Below are 25,350 nucleotides of genomic sequence, written 5' to 3'. Positions count from 1 at the left end.
CCTTAAAAATACAGTTTACAGATAGCACAGAGGAACAGCCATAAATTAAATGACTTGAAGTTGCTGAGCCAATTCTGAGAGGCCTCAGCACTTCCTCTTTGTAGTCCGTTATGAAAACAGGAAGCTTGAGTGTTAGGAAAGAACATTTCAGCTTTCAGCTCTAGTGTTTCACCGATATCTAGACATCACATGGTGTTAACTTGATTCAGAGTAGAAATCTAACTTTTTGGGACTCCAGATCATGGCTGACACTTTAGAGAATAACTCTGAGTGCCCTCCATCTGTCAAGAGTGAAGCTTCAGCAGGCGGTCTGAGCATGCTGGAGAGCTCGATGCAGGAGAACCGACAAGATGGGCAGGTTGTGTTTGAAGACTCTGTGTTTGCTGGTTATTTGCAGGATGGACTGCACAGTCTCCGTCTGGAGGACAGCTTAACCGACGTCAGCCTCCACGTACAGGGTCAGAGCTTCCAGTGCCATCGAGTGGTCCTTGCTGCAGCCAGTCATTATTTCAGGTTAGCCAGTGGCACATTCAGATCTGAAGAAATGAGTTTGCTTGTTTCATGTAGCATTTCTTTTTATTACAAAAAGAAATGGAGAGCAGTGATTGTACTTTAGATATTGAATATGAATTTTTATGAATATATATTTTACAGAGCAATGTTTTGTAATGACTTGAGAGAAAAACATGAAGAAACCGTAAATATTAAAGGCATTGATGCTGACACAATGGGATTCCTGTTAGAATACACTTACACCAGCAAAGTCATCATAACCAAGGACAATGTTCAGAGAATGCTTGAGGCAGCAAGTCTATTTCAGGTTTGTACTATCAGCTTTATATCAAACTTTATGGACAATATTTTTTAATTTTTGCCTGCAGCACTTCTAGTATGATATAATAGCCTACATGTAAAAGGTCTCTGTCTAGTATGACAGTTTATTGTTCAGAAGTATGTTTTTGCTGGGTACATGACAGATATTTCACTTTTTACTTCCCCAGTGCCTTATCTGTGGTATTTTGCTATCTATTGTTTCTTTTTGTTAGAAGTGAAAACATCAAAAGTACCAAACATAACAGGGAAGTGAAACTGTACATTATATACAGAGGGGATGTTTTCCACTACAGTCAGGTTTAGTAGTCACATCTGGGTTAAGGTACTGTAGCTAGGTGGGGGTCATGTGTTGCTAAATATAGTTGTTGTAGCTTTTATATAAAATCATAAACTTTTAAGTATAATCATAATAATGACATTTTAGCGAAGGCCAAATCTGTTATCAGGCTATTTCAGATCATTAAAGCATATATATATAACACCTTATACCACTGTATAAAAACACTACTTTGAAAAAGTTTGGGGTCGGAAAGATTTTTTATTAATAGTTTTCAATAGGATGTCTTTTATGCTCAACAAGGCTGATTTATTTAATAAAAATACAGTAATATTGTAAAATATCATTACAATTTAAAATGACTTTAATATATTTCAAATATAATTTATTCCTTAGATGCTAAGTAGAATTTTCAGCATTCATTTCTCCAGTCTTCCGTGTCACATGATCCTTCAGAAACTATTTTATTATGCTGATTTGGTGCTCAAAAACATTTGGTCACTTTTAATGCATTTTTTTGCTGCATAAAAGTATTTGTTTATTTTTAAACAGTCCCTAGATGTCTAAATGCAAAGCAGTAATTTAATGCTCTGTTATCTAATCGATGTTTGCAGTTTCCACGTATAGTGGACGCCTGTGCAAGTTACTTGGCAGAAGCCCTTCACCCGGAAAACTGTGTGGGAATCCTGCATCTAGCTGATGTGCACTCGCTGGAGTCTTTGAAAGCCCAAGTCTACACCTACATAATCCAAAACTTCTCTCAAGTGATGGACCATGATGAGATCCTTGAGCTTCCTGCAGATGTGTTGGTCAGTCTGCTGCAGCATGATGACTTAGGGGTAACAGAAGAGGAGCAGGTGTTTGATGTGGTTATGCGTTGGCTGAGGGCCCGACAGGATGAAAGAATAGCTCAGCTGCCCCATGTCCTCACACATGTGAGGCTGCCCTTGTTGGACCCGTGGTACTTTGTAGAAAGGGTGGAAGGAGACCCTCTGATCCGCCAGTGTGCCGAGGTGTTCCCACTGCTGCAGGAGGCCCGGGTTTATCACCTCTCCGGCAAAGAGGTCAGTTTTACAAAGGTGACCTTTCTGAATGCTTGATACCATGTTGAAGTGGTCACAAGACACTCAAATACAGGAAGTGAAATCCAAGCTTTAGATCTATGACTGTGCGTCATAATGACATGGCAAGCTTTCTATTTGGAGGAAGTGTATTAATTCATAATGTCCACTTTGCATACATATGAAAGAAACTGTCTGTTAGCTAATGCTGTAAATTTTACAGGGAACCTTGTATAAATATAAAAAAAATCTATATAATAATTATATTGTTAATAATAATAATAACAGGGCACAAATCATGCAGTTCAACTATGATATTTATTTACAAGGTATAATAATCCATTTATTAACCAAAAACTGTTCAGCTAGATAGCAGTTGAAGTAAACTTTAAATGTAATATATTTTGGAAGGATGATATGATAACAATGTGTAAAAAATATTACAAAAATGTGTTTAAAAAAATTATAAAAACACTTCAGTGATTAAACTATGGGATAAAAAATTAATTAAAGGTCATTCCGACTTTTCTCACAATCGTAGCTTATATCTCACAATTCAGAGTTAATTTCTCGCAAATCTGAATTTTGGGAGTTTAACAAAGAATTCTGACTTTGAATGTTGGTAACCAAACTGTTGACGGTAGCCACTGACTTCTGCAGTATTTTTTTTCCATTTTGTGGAAGTCAGTGGCTACCGTCAACTGTTTGGTTACCAATGTTCTTCAAAATATTTTCTTTTGTGTTCAACAGAACAATTACTTTTTTTTATATTTGGAACAACATGAGGGTGGGTAAATGATGACAAAATTGTCATTTTTGTGTGAACTTGTTTATAGGTGATCTCAGAGCGCACCAAACCTAGAGTGCGGGAGTTCCAGTCTGAGGTGTTTATGATCATTGGAGGATGCACAAAGGATGAGAAGTTTGTATCTGAGGTGACCTGTCTGGACCCACTACGCAGGAGTCGCTTAGAGGTCGCAAAGCTACCGAACACAGACATGGAATCTGAGAATGAAAATAAGAAGTGGGTGGAGTTTGCGTGTGTCACTTTCAGAAATGAAGTCTACATATCAGGTGAGCATCAGTACATCACACTGAGATAGCGATAAAGTGACAGCAACTATCTTGTTTGTTTAGTCGCATGGGCGCTGATGCGCAAGATCAAAGAAATGTGTAAAACTCATTATTTTACATTTAAAACAGGTGGCAAGGAAACATTGCATGATGTGTGGAAGTATAATGCATCACTAAACAAATGGATCCAGATAGAGTATCTCAACACAGGCCGCTGGAGACACAAGATGGCAGTTGTTGGAGGAAGAGTGTATGTTTTGGGTGGCTTTGATGGAACCCAGAGATTGAACAGTGTTGAAGCCTACGATCCATTTCACAACTGCTGGACAGAGGTGAGCCCTGGAAATATCCGGTATCTGGTATGGCAACTTTGGGCCCTTTGCAGTCCCAACAGTAAAAATAAATAAATAATAAGTGAGAGAGAATGTTACTTTCAGTTAACAAATATCTAATTGAAACAGTGTTTATTTGCTAAAAAAGCCTATGAAGTACAGAATATATTCAGTGTATGAAAAATGTGTGTAATTCAAATATGTATTGAAATAGATTTATGGAACATATTTAAAAATGTAATTTATTCCTGTGATGGTAAAGCTGAATTTTTAGCAGCCATTACTCCAGTCTTCGATGTCACTTGATCCTTCAAAAAATAATTTTAATATGCTGATATGCTCAAGAAATTTTATAATTATTGATAATGTTAACAACATGCTGCTTTTGCTGCTTAATATTCTTGTGTAAAATGTGATTACACAACTTACCATTTAAAAGTTTGGGGTGAGAAAAAAAAAAGGAACGAATAAATTTATTCAGCAAAGATGCATTAAATAGGTCAAAGATGACAGTAAAGACATTTATAATGTTACAAAAGATTTCGACATTAATAATAATGAGAACCGTTATTAAAAATTGAGCACCAAATCAGCATGAATGATTTTTGATGGATCATGTGACGACAAAGATTGGAGTAATGGCTGCTGAAAATTGTTGAACAAATTCTATTTTAAAATATATTGATAAAAAAAAAAATATTTTACATTATAAAAATATTTCACAATATTGCTGTTTTTCCTGATTTGTATCAAATAAATGCAGCTTTGTTGAGCATAAGACTTCTTTCAAAAACTTAAAAAATGTGAATTATTCCAAATTTGTATGTAGATAGATAGGTTAATATCTAAGAAATCATCACCTTTTATAACTTGTCAGTGCATTTACAGTATGGTGGTAAATCGTATCCTATATTTTCATTCCAATTCACAATTTAATATTTTTATCCACCTTCCAGACAGCACCGCTCATGCTGAGCGTAAGCTCCTTCTCTGCTGCCAGCTATGACAAATACATCTTTGTGATAGGTGGAGGCCCCAATGGCAAGCTAGCCACAAACAACATGCAATGCTTTGATTCCCTATCAAACAAATGGAGTTTAAAATGCCCGATGCCAACTGAGGCCAAATGCACAAACGCAGTGACCTTTAAGGATGATATTTTTGTTGTTGGTTTGTGCCTTTTACATTTTTTATTTTTTTTTTGCTTAAATAAAACAAACTACTTTGCACCTTGCTTTGATGATTAAATGTGAAATTTCCTCTAAAACAAAGGTGGTGCGATGAAGGCCTTGTATTCCTACAGTCCTCTAGAAGACTCCTGGACGCTAATAATCCAGCTGGGTTGTGAGAGGGCCAGCTGTGGCATTGCTGCCTGCAATAACAAGCTCTTCATTACTGGTGGCCGTGATGACAAGAACGAAGTGATTGCTACCGTTCTATGCTGGAACCCGGAGACAAAAAAGTTGACTGAGGAGTGTGTGCTTCCACGTGGAGTATCTCACCATGGCAGTGTTACTCTCAGGAAGTCCTACACACATATACGCAGGATAACGCCTGGAACAGCCACCGGATGACACATCTTTTTCCCTTATGTATAACTTGTTTCAGGCCCATATGATCAAGTTTAAGCAGTATAACAGTGTCCTCTGTTACACTCTCTGATACTGAGTGTTCTCTTTTTACATTTAACTATGCTGTTGGTACACAACTGTACCAAAGTGTAACCAGTGTGTTAATTTTGACAATGCAAACACATGCTTGCACTTTAAAAGTTACATTTACATTTACAGTACAACTTTTATACATGGAAACATTAATATTTATTCTGTAGCACTTCACAATAACATTTCATTCGTTAATTTTGACACAACTGGTATCGTGAACACAAAACTTTTTTCAATCTAGGTTGAAATCAAAATTCACTATTTTCTCTTTTTTTATGTACATTATTGATTTTATTGTGAACAATTCATTTATGTTTATGTTTAATTTAAAGTAATTTTTGAATAAAATGGAACTCAATCTTAAGGTAAAAATTACACATTTGAATCATTTAGCCTGCTTAAACCCCTCAAATTTTTTAATTGCAAGCTCATATTCAGATCTGCCCCTATCCAATCAGCAACCGATGAATAGAACGATGAATAAATGTTCCCACCCTACAATAATGTTTCACAAGGATCAATCTCGCTACTTCCATTAAATCATTACTTTAATGTTAATTATGAATGAACACGAATTACTAAATAACACTAGTATTATTCACAAAATTAACAAACTAGAAAAAAAAATGCTAGTTCACTTTACCTAACCTAAGTTGCCCTTTATACTGCTAATGTGGTCAAGATATAAAATGTCATTGTTTAACCAGCGTCTATCAGCCACTGAAAACACAGTTTTGTGGTTAATTTGAAGTAACTAAAGGGATAGTACACCCAAACATGACAATTCTATCATTACTCACCCTCATGTCGTTCCAAACCCGTAAATCCTTTGTTCATCTTCAGAACACAAACGAAGATATTTTTGATGAAATCCATTAGACAGCAAGAGAACTACCAGTCAAGACACAGAAACGTAGTAACGACATCGGTAAAACAGTCCATGTGACATCACTGGTTCAACCGTGACGTTATGAAGCTACCAAAAAAGAAAAACTGTGCAGAGAAAACAAAAATGACAACTTTATTCAACGATTTCTTCTTTTCCAGGTCAGTCCGCCACCATTCACGAGTACGACTCGGATTTCATCAAAATGATCTTAATTTGTGCTCCGAACGAAGGTCTTACGGGTTTGGAACGACATGATTTGATGACAATTTTAATTTTTGGGTGAACTAATTCTTTGATACACATACCATATGAAGTAAAACAAATGAGCTCAGAATTTGAATATAGCATAATTTTTATTTTTTGTGAAGAGACGCGAATAAAAAGTCATCATAAAAATAAGTTTATTTGTACAGTGCACAAACACAGCTGTACATTTGGAAAATATTTAACACGCACAGGTCTCGTCTGCTCTTTCCTGTGCAAATGTGATCCCTGATATAGGCAGATTTTTTAGCAGTCTGTTGTTCACTTTCAAGTTTAACATAAAACACAATTGTCAAATACATAAAAGGCACCACTACCTTGCCTAACTAACTGAACTCTATATGAGCCGGTCAGATGCAAGAACAATAACATTGAGAGAAGATCCACTTCTTAAGGTTACTTCTGGGGAAACACTGTATTGAAGTAAGCATTTTTCCAATCTACAATTTAGTCCTGTTGTCCAATGCCATCGTAGTTCCCTCGGTTTCATTCAGCAGTGCCACACGTCTCATCTCCTGTGTCTGTGTCCAGAATGTGACCTGCTCTGGTGTTTGCTTCGTCCCTGATCATGTGATCTGTCACGGTCTCGTTCGCGATGGTCCCAGTGGTGATCGCGATCGTGCTTGTGTTTCACATAGTCACGGTCACGTGGTCGTTCACGGGAATTGCTGCAAGATCGGCTCCGTGATCGCCTCCTTTTGTTGCTGTGCCGACTAGACTCGCTCTGTCTGTGTCGCTCCGTCCTGAGCTGCGTGACTGGTGAAGCTTTGCGACCTTTGTGTTGCCGTGGCGACGGGCTGTGGCTGCTCTGAGAGCTGTACGTTCCTGAGTGGCTCCTCCGACTAAGGATAAGAGAACCATGTCAGCAGCAGAAAAAAAAGACATCTATTTTAAACATCAACCTGGTGTACAGGTATGAAATATCACTTGAAGTGAAAGTGTATGTTGTAACTTACTGTCTGTGTGGAGAACGAGATGGCGAGCAAGATCGTGAGCAAGACCGGCTGTGGTTCTTGCCATTCTGAAACACTTTGCTGTCCTCCTTTTTCATGCTGCTATTCAAGAAAGATAAAACAAACAACAATATAGTACAGTACAACAAAACAGGGATGGGCAGCAGTGTTGCCATTAGCCAAAAAAAAAATTATAGTTTAGGTCAATTAAAATTAATGTGATTTAATATAAGTATTAAGCTGAAGTACTAAATTAAAGCTAATTTAAAATGTAAAAAAAACATTGCTAAAGTCAAAGAAACATACATTTTAAAACGTATCTAAATTATTTGAACGAACTACTAATAAAAAATGTTGTGTATTATGACCAAAATCACATCGGGATAAAATAATTTCACAATATAGTCATTTCTGTTTGAAATTTACCAGAAAGTTGTAGCAATAAGCAACCTTGCATTCAAAAGTGAAAAGGGACCTCATTTTATTTTTTTACCATAAAATGGTGAAATTATTCGTGAATGATGGAATTTGGCATCAGTACAAAAACATAATTAATACATCAGTTAAAAAACAGGAATAATTTCAAAAAAAAAAAAAAAAAAAAACAACATTATGGTATACCAGCATAATTGATAACCATCTCTTATCAAAAGGCCAATCTGTTGTTTGGTATACCCACATTTCACACAGTATATACAATCGTGTTGTCAAAAGTCCCTAGGCATGTGATCAGCTAGAGACAAAAAAGCAGGAAAATCTGACCACACCCACAAGCCATGCCCCAGCACTTATTAAAAATATCTATTATAGCACATTAAAAGATATATCTTATATTATAAAAATACATACTATTGTCCTGTAAAAAATAAAAAGCAGCATTTAATAATCATAATATATTATAATAAAGTATTAATAGATTTGTTATTATTATACTTGTATAAGTACCTACCAAAAGTTTGAAAACATTACAATTATTAATGATTTTGAAAAATAGCTTCCGATTATCAAGGCTGAATTTATTTGATCAACATAAATAAAATAAAAACACAGCAATATTGTGAAATATTGCAAATGTAAAAAAAAAAGTTTTCAATTTTAATATATAATAAAATGTAACGTTATTCCTGTGATGCAAAGCAGAATTTTCTTCATCCTTACTCCAGTTTTCAGTGTCGCATGATCTTTTAGAAATCATAATTTATTTGACTCAAGAAACATTTCTGATTATTATCAATGTTGAAAACAATTTTGCTACTTCATATTTTGTGTGGAAATGGTGATACACCTAATTGTTTTGGATTTTTTGATAAATAGAAAGTTTAATGAACAGCATTTATCAAATATATTAATTAAATTTGTTAATGCATTTATTAAATAGAAATCATATGGCTTTACTCACTTTTTAGCACTTTCATGCATGAAAAAAAAATTAATTTCTTCTCTCTGCATCGTTTTCACAAAAATATTAAGCGGCAAAACTTTTAACGGTTTTTAACCCTGAGAATGAGAAATGTTTCTTCAGCAGCAAATCTGCATATCAGAACTATTTCTGAAGGATTATGCGACACAAACTTCTGTCAAAAACAACAGATTTATAAATGTTTCTAATGACGAATGTTGCGTTCCCAAATGCAAACTAAGGCCCCGTTTACATTAGTGTACTTTTGTTTTAAAACGCCTCTTTTGCTATGGTTACGCCTGTCGTTTACACTACTCCGGCTTTTTCGAGCTCGAAAACAGAAACTTTTGAAAACGCTGCAGACCCCGTTTTAGTTTGAAAACTCCAGGGTTGCGTTTCATTGTAAACGGACCAAAACAGAGACTTTTGAAAATGATGGCCACATTCGCTCGGTGTATCCTTGACTACAATGTAAACAATAACATCATGCGCATTGTTGTACCCATAGATATGTATGGGTAGATTCCCCATTCGACCGCTCCAAGCTCTAGGGCATCTACCCAAACATATCTATGGTTGTACCTGCATGAATGGTCACATGACATACGTTTTTGGTTGTGTATTGTAAACTGAGATCGTGGATGTATGATGTATGTATGGCGCGAGCTCATACAGCACTCTCAGGACCATTCCGTCAATGATGTTTTAGAAAACAATCTTTTCGCAATTTATTTAGTTAATTGCTTAAGGCCATTTGTGCGATTTCAATCATCATGCAGTAACCAATCTGCGCCGTTTAAGAATCCGCTCAACAGCGCTGAAATATTAGTGGGAAATGGACGTTTTTAAAATTTAAGAACCGACTGGTATCACAGTGAGTACTTTTGATGACACTAATACAGTCACACTGCCCGGCACAAAAAACTAAAATAAAATTCAAATTGGTTTAGGTGCTGTATTTTAATACTTACCCATTTAAGGGGCTTTTTGGAAACAACTGTCTGTTCTCAGACTCCTTCACTTGTTTAGAGTTTGGCGATTTTTCTTCCCCCTTCACTTCTCGTGGAGAAGCTGGAAAAGGAAAACATTTTAGCTGCCTGTGAACTGGAAAGTACTTGCAAAAAGCTTGTTTAGTAAAAAGCAAACAGAGGAAAAAATAAATAAATAAATAAATAAAATACTTACAGGGTTTTGATGCTGGAGAAAATCCACCAATGGCAACGAGAGCTGGCGTGCCACTGGGATTCTGTCCTTTGGCTTTTAGTCTTGCCTCCTCCAGGGCCACCTTCCTCTTATCCACCTGTTTTTCAAGCTGTTCACTGTTAGGCTGAGAGATGGATGGAGTATTAACAACAGAATGTAGTAACAACAATTAGTAGAAATAGAGACTGTCAAAGTAATGTGCAAAGCAAATTTGATGCGATCTAGGAAAACCCATCAGATGTTGCGCTGGGACGTTTGTACGTACGTGTACACTTAATTTTCAGATGTGTGGAAGTGTTGTGTGTTCCTTGGGGGCATTTTGTATTTTTTACAACATGTACAGTGCCTAAAATAAGTCTTTTACCACAGTAAAGTGGCTTTTACTTGTGATACTTGACTGTTGTGCTTTTATTTTCATTGCCTCCCTTTAAACCAGTTTTCTCAAAATTCTGTTCCTGAAAATCATGGTGATCAGCAAATAAAAACAGTTTTGGAAATAGCTGGAACCCAGCTTTTGTGAGATATCAAAACCTATAAAAGGTCTAATTTCAACATGTGGTGGGTTTTTTATAGATTGCATCACAAATAAACAAACTCTACCTTTTCTCTAGAATAAAGCTTCATCGTGCTGATACATATTTCTTTGATGTCTTCCTTAGTAGCACCGAAAACAAGATACCAGTACGGCTTGGAAGGAAGAGGAATCTGAAGAAATACAAAAATACCTAATGAAATAAAAAAAAAAAGAATGAAATAGATAAAGATAGGCAGATAAATCTGAAGATGTACCTGTAGTACTCGAGCAGCGAGGTAAATACACGCACACGCAATGGTCTCAGGTTCAAACCGCACAAACACATTGGTTCTGAGGGCATCGTTCATATAATTCCTGCAACATCAAGAAACACCTATACAACACCTGCCATGCTCGCTCTCTCTCTCATATGGCTTCTGGAGACTCTTAACTTCATGTCCTTTCCCTCACTTTTTAAATGTAGCCATGATGGCAGCAATAGTATAATCGTAACAAATTTGAACAAATAACTAACTGAAGCACAACAAAAGTGCATGTTTTTTTGCGAAATTGGAATTGTTCAAACCCCATATCAAAAAGTTGTGAGGAGAGGCAAGAATCCCTTCATGGTGGATTATCAGGGACAACTTACTGTAACAAAATTCACATGAACACGATTCATATGAAACAAGTAACATACCGTTTTCACCGCTAAAAAAATCTTTTGGCTTTAGAGAGTAAAAAGTGCACAGCTAATTACTAGCACTCAAGCTCTGTGGAAGAGGGGAAAAAAAGCAAATCCTGGACCCCCCAGCAAAGCCAAGGCCTTCCATTCAGAGAACCTCCGCTGAGAGCTCTCACTGGATTGGCTGGCAGTCTCGAAAAGGCCAGCCAATGAGGTGGGAGGGGTTCCTGGGTCTTGTGCCTGAGAAGTTCGGGTGTTTTCTGTGACACTTACCACCATGGGCTACCCTTTAATCAAAGAGTAGAGAAAGGACAAAGTTAAACAGAGCTCTCCATAAGCCTTAACCTAAATGATGTGCAAGAAATCAACAAACACGTGACCTACAGAACACTTTTTATTACAAAAAACGTGTGATGCCAGAATGATGTGAACCTATCTTACCTTTAGGTATACCAAGCTACAAATGCAATTCATGCTTTATAATGCAGTGTTTCCACTAGGTCCTGTTGATACTTAAGTACCAAGCTCTTTCACACAAGTTCAAGGTCTTATCAGCAAATATTACTAGTGGAAACACGGCATGAGTCCAACCATAAACCTGAGGCAATGTCTCCTCTATAAGGGGAAAAAATTCCAAGTCATAATTTAAGGGACATTTTCATGAGATCCAAAAACATAAACACACTTACCATGCCGTTTGAACCAGCATCTGATTCTTCTCACATTCAAGAACTTGTAGGTACATGACTATAATCTGAAAGAGTTGAAAAGCAGGATTTTCATACACAATTGATCACAGCAGCAAAATATATTCTGGATAGCAGCAGAATTTTAGAAATGAAAACTTACCTTGTGTGGATGTTTGACATGAACACAGAAGCCCAGTTCCTTAAGGACACGGCGCTCCGCTTTGATCACTTGGTTCTTGGTGTTAATGTAGTTTTGATCAAGGACAAGAGGGGTACTCCTGGTTCAACACAAAAGGCAAAAACAGCTTATGTAAATACATGTTGGACAAGATATATTATTAGAAAAACCACATTTCTATGGTGTCTATGTCCTCTGCTTTATTTCATTTTCTCTTCACAGATGATACTAACAGGTTTAAAATTTAAAAAATAAGGCTAATTTAAAAATTAACCAAATTTTCACAAATTATCATTACATGTGCAATCCAAAGTTTCAGCTAAGCACAGTAAGTAACTGATGGATATGATATTCTACAGGTATCATCTACTAAATTTCCTGGATTTCAAGCTAAATGTTTAACACATTAATTATAAAAACCCATAATCGTCTTACTTTTTGTCCTTTCCTTGTTTCAAGTGATGGAAAACGTTGATCACATCCCTCACTCTTCTCGGCGATTCCTCAATCTTTGATGCCAAGTTGACGCAGGTCATGGCAACAATCTGATTTAAAGAGACAATCATTAATTATTTTCATAATCTGGGGTCATTTTTTTTTATTTTTGTATGTCTGATTTACCTCAAAACTGTGCTTGATGAAGGACTTCGAGTAAAAGAATCGTTGAAAAAGGACTTGTCCAGTTGCCATCGCCACCTATTCAAAATACCAAACAATAAACAACGTTTATGTCACTTGACTTACAAGAAAGCAACACCTAACGTTACTTGTTAGACAGCTAAAAGTAGAACAATAAAAAATCTGTTTAACAACATTCCAGAATACTTTACACGGCTTGCATCAGCTGAAGAAAGACAAAAGGCCGCCGGCTTCAATGTGCCGGTTTCGGCTAGCTAGCCCCGGTTTCGGCTAGCTAGCCGTGCTAAGCGCATCGTCTTATACCTTAAGATCATTAGGAATTAAACTAACGGACTAATTCACATATACATTATCATATTTAGACAGTAACCTGTGGCAGACGCAGAAGAATCCCGGCGGACTGGATGAGTTCGCAGCCCAGAATCCGCAGGTCTGTCTCAGTCTTACGGTCGAGGCCATCCAGCATGGACGGGGTCGTAGAGAGACTCTCCTCGGGTATTATCGAGCTATCGATGGCCAGAAACACCTCCGAGTACACTTTATCGCCGATAAGTATGCCTTGGTTCTTTTGTGGAGTGTTTATATGAGGAGATAAAACACCCAGAGACATCGTGATGGAGTAAATCGGTATCACAAAACGTAAACCTTTCGTCTGCCAGGCGGAAATGGCAACGTTTCGTAATTGACGCAATACAACAACGGACGTGACGTCAATGGTTCCGTTGGAATGGTGAAATACCGCGATATTGTGTTCATGCGCTGTGTGGGTCCTGCTGTTCATCCACATAATAAATACAGCATTTGTTATGTCTATGGTGCTGTTCTATAGTACAATTTTTTATAGTTATTCCATTTTTTAATGTATAAAAACAATAAAAGTCTACCACATGTCCTTATTTAGATAGCTTAGTAAATGTTTGTGTATAGAACGACTAGATAGATAGATAGACAGACAGACAGACAGATAGATAGATAGACGGACGGACGGACAGACAGACGGACGGACAGATAGATGATAGATAGATAGATAGATAGATAGATAGATAGATAGATAGATAGATAGATAGATAGATAGATAGACGGACGGACGGACGGACGGACGGACAGACAGACGGACGGACGGACGGACGGACGGACAGATAGATGATAGATAGATAGATAGATAGATAGATAGATAGATGGATAGATGATAGATAGATAGATAGATAGATAGATAGATAGATAGATAGATAGATAGATAGATAGACGGATAGATGATAGATAGATAGATAGATAGATAGATAGATAGATAGATAGATAGATGATAGATAGATAGATAGACAGACAGACAGACAGACAGACAGATAGATAGATAGATAGATAGATAGATAGATAGATAGACAGACGGATAGATGATAGATAGATAGATAGATAGATAGATAGATAGATAGATGGATGGATGGATGGATGGATGGATGGATGGATGGATGGATGGATGGACGGACGGACGGACGGACGGACGGACGGACGGACGGACGGACGGACGGACGGACGGACGGACGGACAGATAGATAGATAGATAGATAGATATAGATCATATGTCCTAATTTAGATATCTTAGTAAATGTCTGTGTATAGAACGACATGATAGATAGATGATAGATAGATAGATAGATAGATAGATAGATAGATAGACAGACAGACAGACAGACAGACAGATAGACAGATAGACAGATAGATAGATAGATAGATAGATAGATAGATAGATAGATAGATAGATAGATAGATAGATAGAAAAAAGAACAAGGTCAGATTTCTTGCTATGCTGTACTGTGCACCAGGTCTCCACAGGGATGTGCTGTTGCCAAGTACCAAAGTAATCACATCATCATGTTTGAGACCTACACCACAGTGAGGGGCTCATCACTGAAACTGATGAGACAGCTTACAGAGGGGATGTGATATGCCTAGACATCTGGTCAACAAGACATATAAATCTTGTGCTTCCCTCTTCATATCAACAACACTATTAGTTACATACCCAGGAGGGGGGGAAAAAAATCTGATTTCTGGACTTATATAATAGCAATTTTTTTCAACAGTGCAATAAAGAACAATATTTTATTTGCCATTGGCTTTTCCACATATTCATTTTCAATTGAATATACTGTTTGATTTAAAAATATGGATACAGAATAATCTGGTAGGCTACTGTTTGTGAACACCAAACTGTGATTAACTTTTCCTCTTTAATGTCTTCATCAGCACTGTTCAGATTGGCTATATTTGCTGAGAGGGTAAATGATAGCCTTGGTCATTGCTGTGCACCAAACAGGAAGTAGGAGAGATGCCAGCTGTCACTGATACTCATTTTGACCTCATTGCATACACCCACTTGCCCCTCTCATCTCTCAACCGGTATCCTTATGAGATGTGTCCAAAAGAATTAAAGTGCACAAGACATTCATTAGTGTCACATTTGATTTTCCCCAAAACACCACTGATTTCAATAAACAAATGTTTTGTAAAAGATCCAAATCCAATCTGATCTCTTATTACTGCACTGTTCATAATAGTTCAGAGAAATTTACCAGGGGCGGAATCATTTTTATGGAGAAGTTGTGTAAATGCTGTTTTCTCAGGCCAAGTGAAAACATTTAGATGTCACTGCCAGCAAACAGTAAATCTTTTTTTATTTTTATTTTTTTATCTATGTGTTTTCACAGTCCAATCCCCCCCCCCCCCCCCCCCCCCTTTGCCTGTGGTTGTTTTTTAGAAATGCATGTCCCAAGCTACTGAGAGAAAGAGTAAACAAGACCGAATGTAGACAAAATATCCTGCTGCAGTAGCAGTTCCATTATATTCTGTGAAACTTACTTAAAATAGCCTGTTTCTTATGCGTATGCATTAAAATGTTATTTAATGCCTTTGAACAAATATGGCATTGCAAATAAAATAAAATAAAAATAAATAAAGTTGCCAGCATTATATGATATGTTATGTGAAGTATATCACCACAATTATATGCATTATTTTCAAATGTTTCACTGTTGGGAGACTTGCATGAGGTTTGCACCAGCGAAGTTTCTGTGCATGCCAGCATGTCAATAAGGCATGCAAATAACACCTTGCACACAAGCTGCTTTTTCAGTTGTATACTCAAGAGAGAGAGACCCATCCCCTTGGCTTCAGAATGCAGTTTGTTACACAATATGTTTGTTACTATGTTGTGGCTTTAACTTCAAAATACTGACAATTAGCTCAGTTGGACAGCCATTTAAATTACATTGCGTGTCAGTCATGCAAGTGCAAAGTGTCATATTCTCTCAAACATACAATGTATTACTGGCATCTGAGTAACACTGAATAAACCGAATGTCCCAGAGGAACATCTTGCAGCTTCTTCTTGCATAAATCACTCACTAAGACATTTTAATCAGGTAATCATTCATCCCTTCTGTCAGTTATGGGGGATTCATAATGTACTCCAGATCTGCTGGTTCCTTCAATGGCACTACTGGGATCTGGTTAGAGAGCTGTAATGTTTCACCCCACAGGTCAAGCACACACTGCATCTTTGCTAGGGGTGAAAATCTGATGTTTAAAAGCAAAAATGATGCACTGAATATCCTACAAGTGCTTTATTTCACAGTGCAGGAGCTTCATAGACCTGGGAGGTACCATCATTATGAACAAGACATTCTTGAGTGAATCGAATATCTAAAACCCTAAAGTCCACAGGAAGGAAATGTCATCTGCAGTACCGCACAGTTAAAACTGAACAATACAGCGTTTTATGAGACAGGTTTGAAGTAGCCCCCCGAGATTGGAAAAAAAAAATTGTTGCCTGTAGCGAGCTCGGCATGGACAGCCGGGTGACGTAAATCAGCATGTTTCTCTGTCTGACTTCATGGTGAACATGTTCCTTTCACCTGAAGATTTTTTTGTTTCTAGACGTCTCCATCCGCTATTACCCCAAGCAAATTTGATTGGCTGCTTGTATGCCAGTGAGACTAACTGTGTTCCTTTTAGAAAGCGAAGTCAGCTATATTTTCTTAACATGCTAATGATTTCCCAAAGCCTGTGGCTGTGACATACAGCAGAGACCTGGAAACCGATGGTGAACATACAAACTGCTGTTGTATGAAACATTATCAAATTCTCACCTCTCTGCTGTTCAGGCCTGAGGTCATTTTCCATTCCTGAATGTGTGTCAGTGGAGGGAAGCAAAGGTGAGTTTTTTTATTCAAGTGTAAATATATTATATCCCCTCTGGTATATAGGCACTACAGGTGCCTTGTTGTACGGGTATTGACCTGGCCCGCAAACCAGCTGCATTGCTTTATTGAGAAACAGCGTCACAGGACACCTGCAGAAAGTTCAGTTCCTGTATACCTCACAATCCGAAACCCATTTATAGAAACAGGCCAGATCTGGTGTTGCCTGGTTCATGCTGGGTCTAATTTCCACCTCACCCCCCAGAAGGCCCAGAAGTGTAAATATTTCCATCTCCACATGTTCTCAATTTTGTTCTGACTGAGAGTGCTCTGTTTTTGTGAACTGAATGCTGAACTATAAGTGCAGAACAAAATCACATATGTGATCACTTTTTTCAGTTTCTTTGTGACACATAGAATGTGGCATGTCTGTAAATCCCCACAAACAAATAGTGAAAAGGAGAATGGAATGAAACTCTCTGCCAGTAATGTTAAATCACTGGAGGAGAGATTTCATAAACGCTCAGATTAATGAATGCTTCTCAGAATTTCTGTCTTTTGGAATTTTTTTAATACTGTTTTCTGACTGACTTGGTGTAGAAAGATCTGCCCATTTTAATGAGCAGATATTTAGTAAAATCATATATATGTGCACAGTTTACTTAAAATTTTGAATTATTAGTGAAGAAATACCATTCAATACTATTTTTTATTTGCTACTTTTTGGGAATTGTGGGCCAAGTACAACAGCTAATGGCATTGTGTGTGTGTGTGTGTGTGTGTGTTATATAATATATAGGCTAAATGAAAAGCAAATGTTTTTATCTAATTCTCAACAAATTATTTAAAATTGTAAAATTAGACAATGTTCAAATAGTTATAATTATATAAGTATATATGTTATACAGTATAATATATATAATGTAATGATGTAATTATACTATATAAAAGTATATCATTTTAAAATGGAAAACAAATAACTGTTACTGAGTTGTTTTGAATGCCTTCTGATTTTTAACCTCAAGTTTAAAGTTATAGTTCACCCAAAAATTTTAATTTACTTACCCTCAGGACATCCAAGATGCAGATGAGCTTGTTTCTGCATCAGAACATATTTAGAGAAATTTAGTAATTACGTCAGTTGCTCACCGATGGATCCTCTGCAATGAATGGGTGCCGTCAGAATAAGATTCTCGTGAAGAGCTGCGTGTTTATCATTTAGGCATTTTTGACTCTTACAAATGTAAAGCTAATCATAACTTCAAACCGTAGCTTTAGTTAAAATTTTAATTCTATGTTGATAACAGGCCTATTGCTTTCACCAGTGAAAAAGCTGGAGTCTCATCTGAATCAGGGGAGAAATATGCACATATCAAGCAAATAATGCCAAAATAATTAATTGCCAGTCTTAATAAATAAATAAACAAACCGTTTTGAAAAAAAAAAAACCCTTCCTGATTTTTAATTTTATTGCATGTTTGTCACACTTTAATGTTTCAGATCATCAAACAAATTTAAATATTAATCAAAGATAACACAAGTAAACACAACATGCAGTTTTTAAATGAAGTGTTTTTTTTATTAAGGGGGCAAGCACTTTTTCACACAGGGCCATGTGGGTTTGGATTTTGTTTTCCCTTCATAATAAAAAACTTCATTCAAAAACTGCATGTTGTGTTTACTTGTGTTATATTTGATTAATAGTTACATTTGTTTGATCTGAAACATTAAAGTGACAAACATGTAAAAAAATCAGGAAGGGGGCCAACAGTTTTTCACACCACTCTCTGGGATATGTTCAAAGCCACTATAACAAAACTGCAGAAATTATACATATAATCTCAAACTACTTTCAGGATTATAAAATGTATAAAAGCAGTATATTTTGAAATTTGGGTGCCAAAGAAACTCTATTGCTGTAACAAAGTACTTACGTTACTTATATTACAGTCTAAGACTGTAAAAGGCGATACTGATTAAACACTCACACATGTGCACAGTACAAAAGCAGACACACACTAAACCAGTCTACAGTTAAACAATGCTATTTCTGTCCCTCTCATAACAGCCAGTATATTGGAAACTGAAGCCACGCCTCAGACAAGGAGTATTTCACAGATGTGTGTCCTCACCTCAATAAATTATTTGGTTGTGCTTCTAAAAGTTTCTCTCCGCTTATAAGCAGTGGGTGGAGCATTCATTAAAAATCCGCTCTGGTCTGATTTATGCTGACAAAAATATTTCTGCTGGAAAAAGACCTTTCAGGTGTTCAAGACACAATATTGCATGAAGGGTGACTTTTTCAGTTTTCAGTCTGTTCTTTCAAAACGTAGTGAGGTCACAAATGTTTCCTTCAATAATATGAAAGCTGGAAACCAGACGATATTACTTCATTGTTTTGTATTGTATTTATTAACTTGTTTGTGTTGTTAAGAGTTTGGCCTAAGGGTCTAAATAGCCATGACATATTCAATCACTCATTGTTTATCTTGAGCCTCTATAAAGATCTGCTGGTAATTTATTAAAATAGTTCTTGACACAATTAATTCAATACAGTGTTGCGTAATTCAATTCCCAAGTTCTCTTTGCCCTCTCTACAATATGGTGAATGAGTTAAACTTTAATCAGAATTTATGCTCCAATGCACGCACAGTTAATATGTGACCTGTTAATATTCAGAGAGCTGAAACCTCAGATTATTAAATGGATTGACCCAAAATAAATATTTTGTCATGATTTACCTAACCTCATGTCATACCAAACCTATACGACTTTATTTTTTTCTGTGGAACACAAAAATATCTCATGGACCTCACTGACATTCAGTGTATGGAGCGTTGAAACATTCTTCAAAATATCCTATTTTGTGTTCAGGCTTGGAACTACACGATGAGGAGTAATCAATGACAGCATTTTCATTTTTGGGTGATCTATCCTTTTAAAAACTAGACGTTAAAAAGGAACTGACATATTCAAGTGCTGAACAGCGATAAAAAAGATATAAATGGAGAGGTTAACTCCTGGACAACATGCAAAGGAAAGCTCCCTCTGAAGACATTATAGTACTCCCATAAGATCAAACATCTTTTTGCCCATCTCTCTATGCTTCCACCTTGACCTGAGGCAGAATTCTCCTTTGGGGAGTCCCAACCCCTCTCCTACTTTTCCTTTCCACACCCCCGTGACAATTTCTTGCCCAACCAGCGGTAGAGGCTGTGACATTTGAGTACATCACATATGCTGCCCACCTCCAACAAAGTATTATCCACACTGTGACAGCCCTGCTCTGAGTGCTGTATTTAAAAGAGCTTGCTCAGCCTCATGTACGCTCAGTGGGCTTCCAGGCACATGAGGGACGGCGGCTGTGTAACAACACAGGAACAACCACAAGGCATCTTAGTGGCTGTGGAACATCTGATTTACTTCAAAATAATCTGATTACATGCAGGGGCAGACTAACATACACACCAGCATTAACGTTAGAATGTATGTGCCCGGGGCCGTGCTGGCCCTCTGCCTGCCCTGCTTTTTGAGTGGGAATGTATTTGGTTATGAATATGGAGAGGATTACTCTGATTCCTACTATAATGAAATTTCCAATGGTGAACGTCTGCAAAGTAAGTATTTTTCAGTTCCAGATGTCTCTTCAGTTTTATTTATACATGTAGCTGTACTGACATTTTGCTTTTCATTTGAATTTTTAAAATAATTACGACTGCATGACAAATTGCTTTAAAACAGAACTATTGAATAAATGGGTAGATGAATTGTTTTTTTTTTTTTCAGGTTTAAAGTCATAAAATGAAACATATATTAGGTGCTAACTGCATATGGCAACTTTCTAAAAAAATATTTGATGTCAACAACCCAAATATATTTAAATATCTGTATGTTTAATGCACAGTGCTATGAAAGCATGTCATGAATCATGACCCATGGCTTTCAAAAATACAAAAGTGTTGGCAGGTTTCATGACATTTGACATTCACATACCTTTCCACTGACACTCTCCCGCAAAGCCAAGCCTGGAGCTTGAACATATTAACCAGAGGATGCTTATGAGCATTATAAAGGTTATTCATTTTCAGGAAATTTGTCTCTGAGAGTTTAGGAAGCGGCAGTTAGTAATCCTTGTGGCCACTACAAAACCTTTAGCGGCAGCCCTGGGAAGAACAAAGGATGACAACAGACCACAATAATGTTATTCATTACAAGTACATTTTGTTTTGTATTACTATATGATGGTATTGCCTTTTAAAAATTGGTTATGTTGCACCAATACAGAGCAGTAAAAACCATACTCTTTGTTCACAGCAGGAGCTACACAAATTCCCTGTCCGCCTCAAGACCTCTCACGCTGGGACAAACTTTTCATCATGCTGGAGGACTCTCAAATGAAGCATTACATGCTCTTGCAGCAGAATGAAGACATGGTTAAGGCGGAGATAGACTCAGTACGGAAGGAGCTCCATAAGCTTAACAACAACAAAGCGTGTGTCCAGGCCTCAGAAAACACCTGTAAATGTATAAGTGAACAGATGAACCGCAATCTGAACCAGGCCATGGAGCAGCTCAGAGAGGCTGCAGATACGTATCAAGTCCAAAACAACGAGACGCTGCAGCAGCTCATTCAGTTCAGCAGGAACCAGGCCACCCGTCTCACCAAACTGGAGAGCAGCTCAATGCTGGGAGCAGGTCTGGGGCAAGTGGCCATGAAGTCTTTCTCCACTTATCCAAAGGAACAAGAAGCAAGCAATGCAGATGGTGGGAAGCTGGAGAGAGCGCTAATGGTCACCGTTGCGGATCTCCAAAGGGTACATGCCCAGCTGGCCCTTTTCCAACGAGCAACGGCACACCGATTTCTGCCTTCAGGTAGATGCTTCAAGGAAGACTAAGTCTATGATTTCACTGTTTTTTTTATTTAATTTAATTTAATTTAATTTAATTTAATTTAATTTAATTTAATTTAATTTAATTTAATTTAATTTAATTTAATTTAATTAAATTTAATACACTTTATTAATTTGCAAAGGGCAGTTTGGTTTAGGGCATACGGAACTGACAGGGCAGACAAATACTGTCTATTTATCTTATCCTCAACAAGGCTAAATTTAATTAATCAAAATGACAGTTAAAAACAGTAATATTGAGAAATAAATTACAATATAGTTTAAGTTAATAAACAGAAGTGACCAAAAGTGACAGTGAAGACATTTATATAACAAAGGATTTCTGTTTCATTTGCATTTCTATTTTCTATTTTCAAAGAATCTTGAAAAAAGGCTTCCACTAAAATATTAAGTAGCAAAAACTGTTTTCAACATTGCTATAATAGTAACCTTTACTAAATAACTGAGCACAACTGAAGTCTTAAATAATGGCTGCTGAAAATTCATCTTTGCCATCAAATTAATAAATTATATTTTAAAATATATTAAAATAGAAAACAATAATTTTTAAATGTAATTTTTTTACTGTATTTTTGATTAACTAAATGCAGCCTTGGTGAGCATAGGAGACTTCTTTCAAAAACAATGATTATAAACTTTGAATTTTGAATAAAAAATAGCCGTGGCCTTGAGAAGTGATAAATACATATTTTGCAAACACTGCACTTTGTCAGTATTTTCAAAATGATTTAGCACAATGAGTCTTTAATTTCTTGCTCACTCTTTTTTTTAAGGCTGTGAAATGGCTTTATTATTCCCAATGCGCTCCAAGCACATCTTTGCAGAGGTAACACCCTCCATGTCCATGTCCCTACAGTCATTCACCATCTGTCTGTGGGCCAAAGTGACTCAGTCTCTGAATAAAACAGTGCTTTTCTCTTACGGAACCAAGAAAAACCCTCAAGAGCTCCAGCTTCTTTTGGCAAGACAATCGTTGCTCCTCACGGTGGGCGGTGAGACCCATCTAGTGGAAGCTCACAGCGTAGTAACAGATGGGCAGTGGGGACACTTCTGTGCAGCTTGGAGCTCAGAACAGGGGCTGGCCGCTTTGTGGGTGAATGGAGAGAACATTGCCAGAGTGCCTGGAGTAGCCGAAGGGCACGTATTGCCGGGTAATGGGTTCATTCTGCTCGGACAAGAGCGCAGCCGCTCGGGTATCTACAGAGATCTGGACTCATCGGTTGCGTTCACTGGAAAAATGACAGGGGTGAACATGTGGGACCACGTGCTGGATGCAGGGAGGATTAAGGAGTACGCCAATCAAGATGGCTCTTGTGATAGCCGTGGGAATGTGATTGGATGGGGTGTTTCAGAGATCATTCCACATGGTGGCGCTCAATATATCAACTGAGACTGCACCAATATACATCACAATACAATCTTGTACATTAAGTAATATTACATTGTATATCATTAATGATTTTGTACTTACCTTCTTTTTCATTCCAAATAAAAAGCACTGCTTAAAGGAGTAGTTCTCCCAAAACATAAAATCTACTGTGTTTACTCACCTCAGGCCACCCAAGGTGTAGGGGGCTGTCTTTCTTCAGTAGAACAGTAAAGAAGATTTTTGGTTGAACCCATGATCCCTGGTGGTTCATTAAATGCAAGTCAAGAGTACCGTACTTTGAGAGAAAAAAAGAAGATACAAAAACACAAAATGAATGCCATGGCTCCTGATGATATATTGAGGTCTTATGAAGTGAAACAATTGGTCTGTGTGAAACTGAATTGAATGTTCAGAAACTGAACATTATTTACAGCATTATTATTTATCTATTCAGGTTCAGAGCAATCGTTTGACTTTATAAGACTTCAATATATCATTAGAAGACAGAATTTGAAGAATTAATTTAGTTTTTCTGTAACCACTTTTTTTTACTCTTAAAGGGACAGTACTCATTGACCTATATTTTATGAATCACCAAGGACCACACTTTCAGCTAAAAATCGTTTGAAGAAAGAAAGTCAAAAACATCTTGAACGGCCTGATAGTGTTTAATTTTGGGGTGAACTATTCCTTTAAAGGGATAATCTACACACACAAAAAAGATATTTCTGTCATCATTTACTCACCCTAATGTCATATGGTTTTGGTATGATTACCCCCCCCCCACCCCCCCGTGTGGGCATCCAGTGGGGTACAATGGAATTTTATTGTAGAGTTAAAAACATCTGAAACATTGTTCAAAATATCTTCTTTTGTGTGCCACATAAGAACTAAAATGGAATGAAATGAAGATGAGTAAATTATGACACAAATTTCATTATTGGATGATTATCTCTTTAACCTTAAAACACTCAAAGCCAATTAAAATGGTTTAATATTGTGTATTCTTTTTTAATTTTGGCTTTTAGTAGAGAATTGCATTACCGTGTAAATAAATTAGTTAAATGAGTAAAAAGCTAATAAATTCAAGCGGTGTGGCTCAGTGAAGGTAATTAATGGACTACAAATCGAATAAATATTTCTCTGTTGTTCCAAATTAACATTTTAATGACTTAAGGTGGGGCAAGTCTGGATTTATTTACATCACCATGCTGGACATGACTGTTTACATTGGTCACCAATGATTCAAAACTGATTTTCCCTCTTCTATAATTTGGTAATTTACAATGTTTGTCTGGCGTATTGCTGCATAGGTGTTGCTAGTATGACTATTTCCAGTTGGTCCAGTCTGACCACAAATAATATAAAATGAACCCAAACAAGGCGTGTGCTTTAACCACAGTGACAGTAACTCTGAAATGACACCCACATGTGTGCATGTAATGATTGTTACAATGAGCAGTATTTTCCAGTGGTTTGTGAGACATATAGTCAGAATAGCCCTCCCATGTTAAATGACCTAACTTTGTCCTGTCAACCTAAAAATAGGCTATATTTAACAATATTATTTATTATGAAGGCCTAACACATCAATATCAATGACTGTAAAAGGTGATGTATGTCACTTTTTATTTCTTTATTACAATAATAATTGTATAATAAAAATATTGCTATAGTTTTGTAACATGACATTTTTTATTTTTTTGAGTATGACATATATCGTAAACAACATTGTTCAAGTAATTACATTTAAAGAGCTGTATAATAAGAATTTACAGAATTATTTGGAAATCCATCAGCTCAAAAACAAAGAGGTTACAATATATTTGAATTTGTAGCAAAACATACTTTAGGAAGAAAATCATGATTGGCATTCTATGCTGTCATTGAAAAGCCATTAATGTAGTTTTGGGGTGTCTTTTCTACACTTTTATGCCCCTCTAACTTTTATTAAAACTAACAGTTTTTTTTATTTTTAATTAATTAAATTTGTTCTGTGAAGGACACATTAAAACACATTTAAAAAGTCTTGGAAACTTCTATGATCTACTCAACATTTATTTCTTTGCAATTTTTTTTTTTATACGAAAGTCTATCAAAACAGGTCACAGCAGGATTGTTTTGGTGAAAGAAGTGTTGAAAGTGTTGTGATTAAAAACTTTGAAAAGACATATGACAAAACATACATGCTAGAATATTGCAACCTACTGTGAAATGTTT

At 36.6% G+C, this 25,350-nt stretch overlaps 3 protein-coding genes across 4 annotated transcripts; 2 read left to right on the top strand and 1 right to left on the bottom strand.

Moving 5' to 3' along the window:
* The first annotated feature begins 107 nt into the window (after positions 1-107).
* Positions 108-5,741, top strand: LOC306881474 (kelch-like protein 6). The gene is made up of 7 exons (XM_079435592.1): positions 108-513; positions 655-820; positions 1,726-2,175; positions 3,009-3,246; positions 3,376-3,578; positions 4,535-4,748; positions 4,851-5,741. The coding sequence occupies exons 1-7, from the start codon at positions 242-244 to the stop codon at positions 5,150-5,152; spliced, it is 1,845 nt and encodes a 614-aa protein (XP_079291718.1). The 5' UTR covers positions 108-241; the 3' UTR covers positions 5,153-5,741.
* Positions 5,742-6,512: 771 nt separating this feature from the next.
* On the bottom strand, positions 6,513-13,349 carry LOC306881771 (cyclin-L1-like). 2 transcript variants are annotated; one of them, XM_079436044.1, is made up of 11 exons: positions 13,026-13,349; positions 12,638-12,712; positions 12,452-12,561; positions 11,999-12,116; positions 11,839-11,903; positions 10,740-10,839; positions 10,551-10,655; positions 9,933-10,074; positions 9,719-9,818; positions 7,352-7,450; positions 6,513-7,237 (listed from the first exon to the last, which is right to left on the bottom strand). In XM_079436044.1, exons 1-11 carry the CDS (start codon positions 13,263-13,265, stop codon positions 6,904-6,906), a joined length of 1,488 nt encoding a protein of 495 aa, XP_079292170.1. In that variant the 5' UTR covers positions 13,266-13,349; the 3' UTR covers positions 6,513-6,903. The 2 variants fall into 2 exon arrangements, with proteins under 2 accessions (XP_079292170.1, XP_079292171.1); XM_079436045.1 differs by having other exon boundaries at positions 7,352-7,447; positions 13,026-13,343.
* A 6,986-nt stretch (positions 13,350-20,335) lies between these two features.
* Positions 20,336-23,151, top strand: LOC306881239 (pentraxin-related protein PTX3-like; the record flags this gene model as incomplete). Its single annotated transcript, XM_079435235.1, has 3 exons — positions 20,336-20,468; positions 21,166-21,723; positions 22,535-23,151. 3 exons carry the CDS (start codon positions 20,336-20,338, stop codon positions 23,149-23,151), a joined length of 1,308 nt encoding a protein of 435 aa, XP_079291361.1.
* Positions 23,152-25,350: the final 2,199 nt, after the last annotated feature.

The sequence above is a fragment of the Barbus barbus genome (assembly GCF_936440315.1).
Source record: "Barbus barbus genome assembly, chromosome: 15".
NCBI classification, from domain to species: Eukaryota; Metazoa; Chordata; class Actinopteri; order Cypriniformes; family Cyprinidae; genus Barbus; species Barbus barbus.
The sequence above is the reverse complement of the archived record's forward strand: the minus strand, read 5'-3'. Positions and strand labels throughout refer to the sequence as shown.

What these genes read in the sequence shown, in the direction of transcription:
- LOC306881474 (XM_079435592.1), top strand. Translation starts at nt 242, where the DNA reads ATGGCTGACACTTTAGAGAATAACTCTGAGTGCCCTCCATCTGTCAAG. An exon ending in GCAGCCAGTCATTATTTCAG is followed by an intron (nt 514 to 654) that starts GTTAGCCAGTGG and finishes TATATTTTACAG; the next exon opens with AGCAATGTTTTGTAATGACT. An exon ending in AAATGAAGTCTACATATCAG is followed by an intron (nt 3,247 to 3,375) that starts GTGAGCATCAGT and finishes CATTTAAAACAG; the next exon opens with GTGGCAAGGAAACATTGCAT.
- LOC306881771 (XM_079436044.1), bottom strand. Translation starts at nt 13,265, where the DNA reads ATGTCTCTGGGTGTTTTATCTCCTCATATAAACACTCCACAAAAGAAC. An exon ending in ATGTCAAACATCCACACAAG is followed by an intron (nt 11,904 to 11,998) that starts GTAAGTTTTCAT and finishes CAACTCTTTCAG; the next exon opens with ATTATAGTCATGTACCTACA. An exon ending in TCGCTGCTCGAGTACTACAG is followed by an intron (nt 10,656 to 10,739) that starts GTACATCTTCAG and finishes GTATTTCTTCAG; the next exon opens with ATTCCTCTTCCTTCCAAGCC.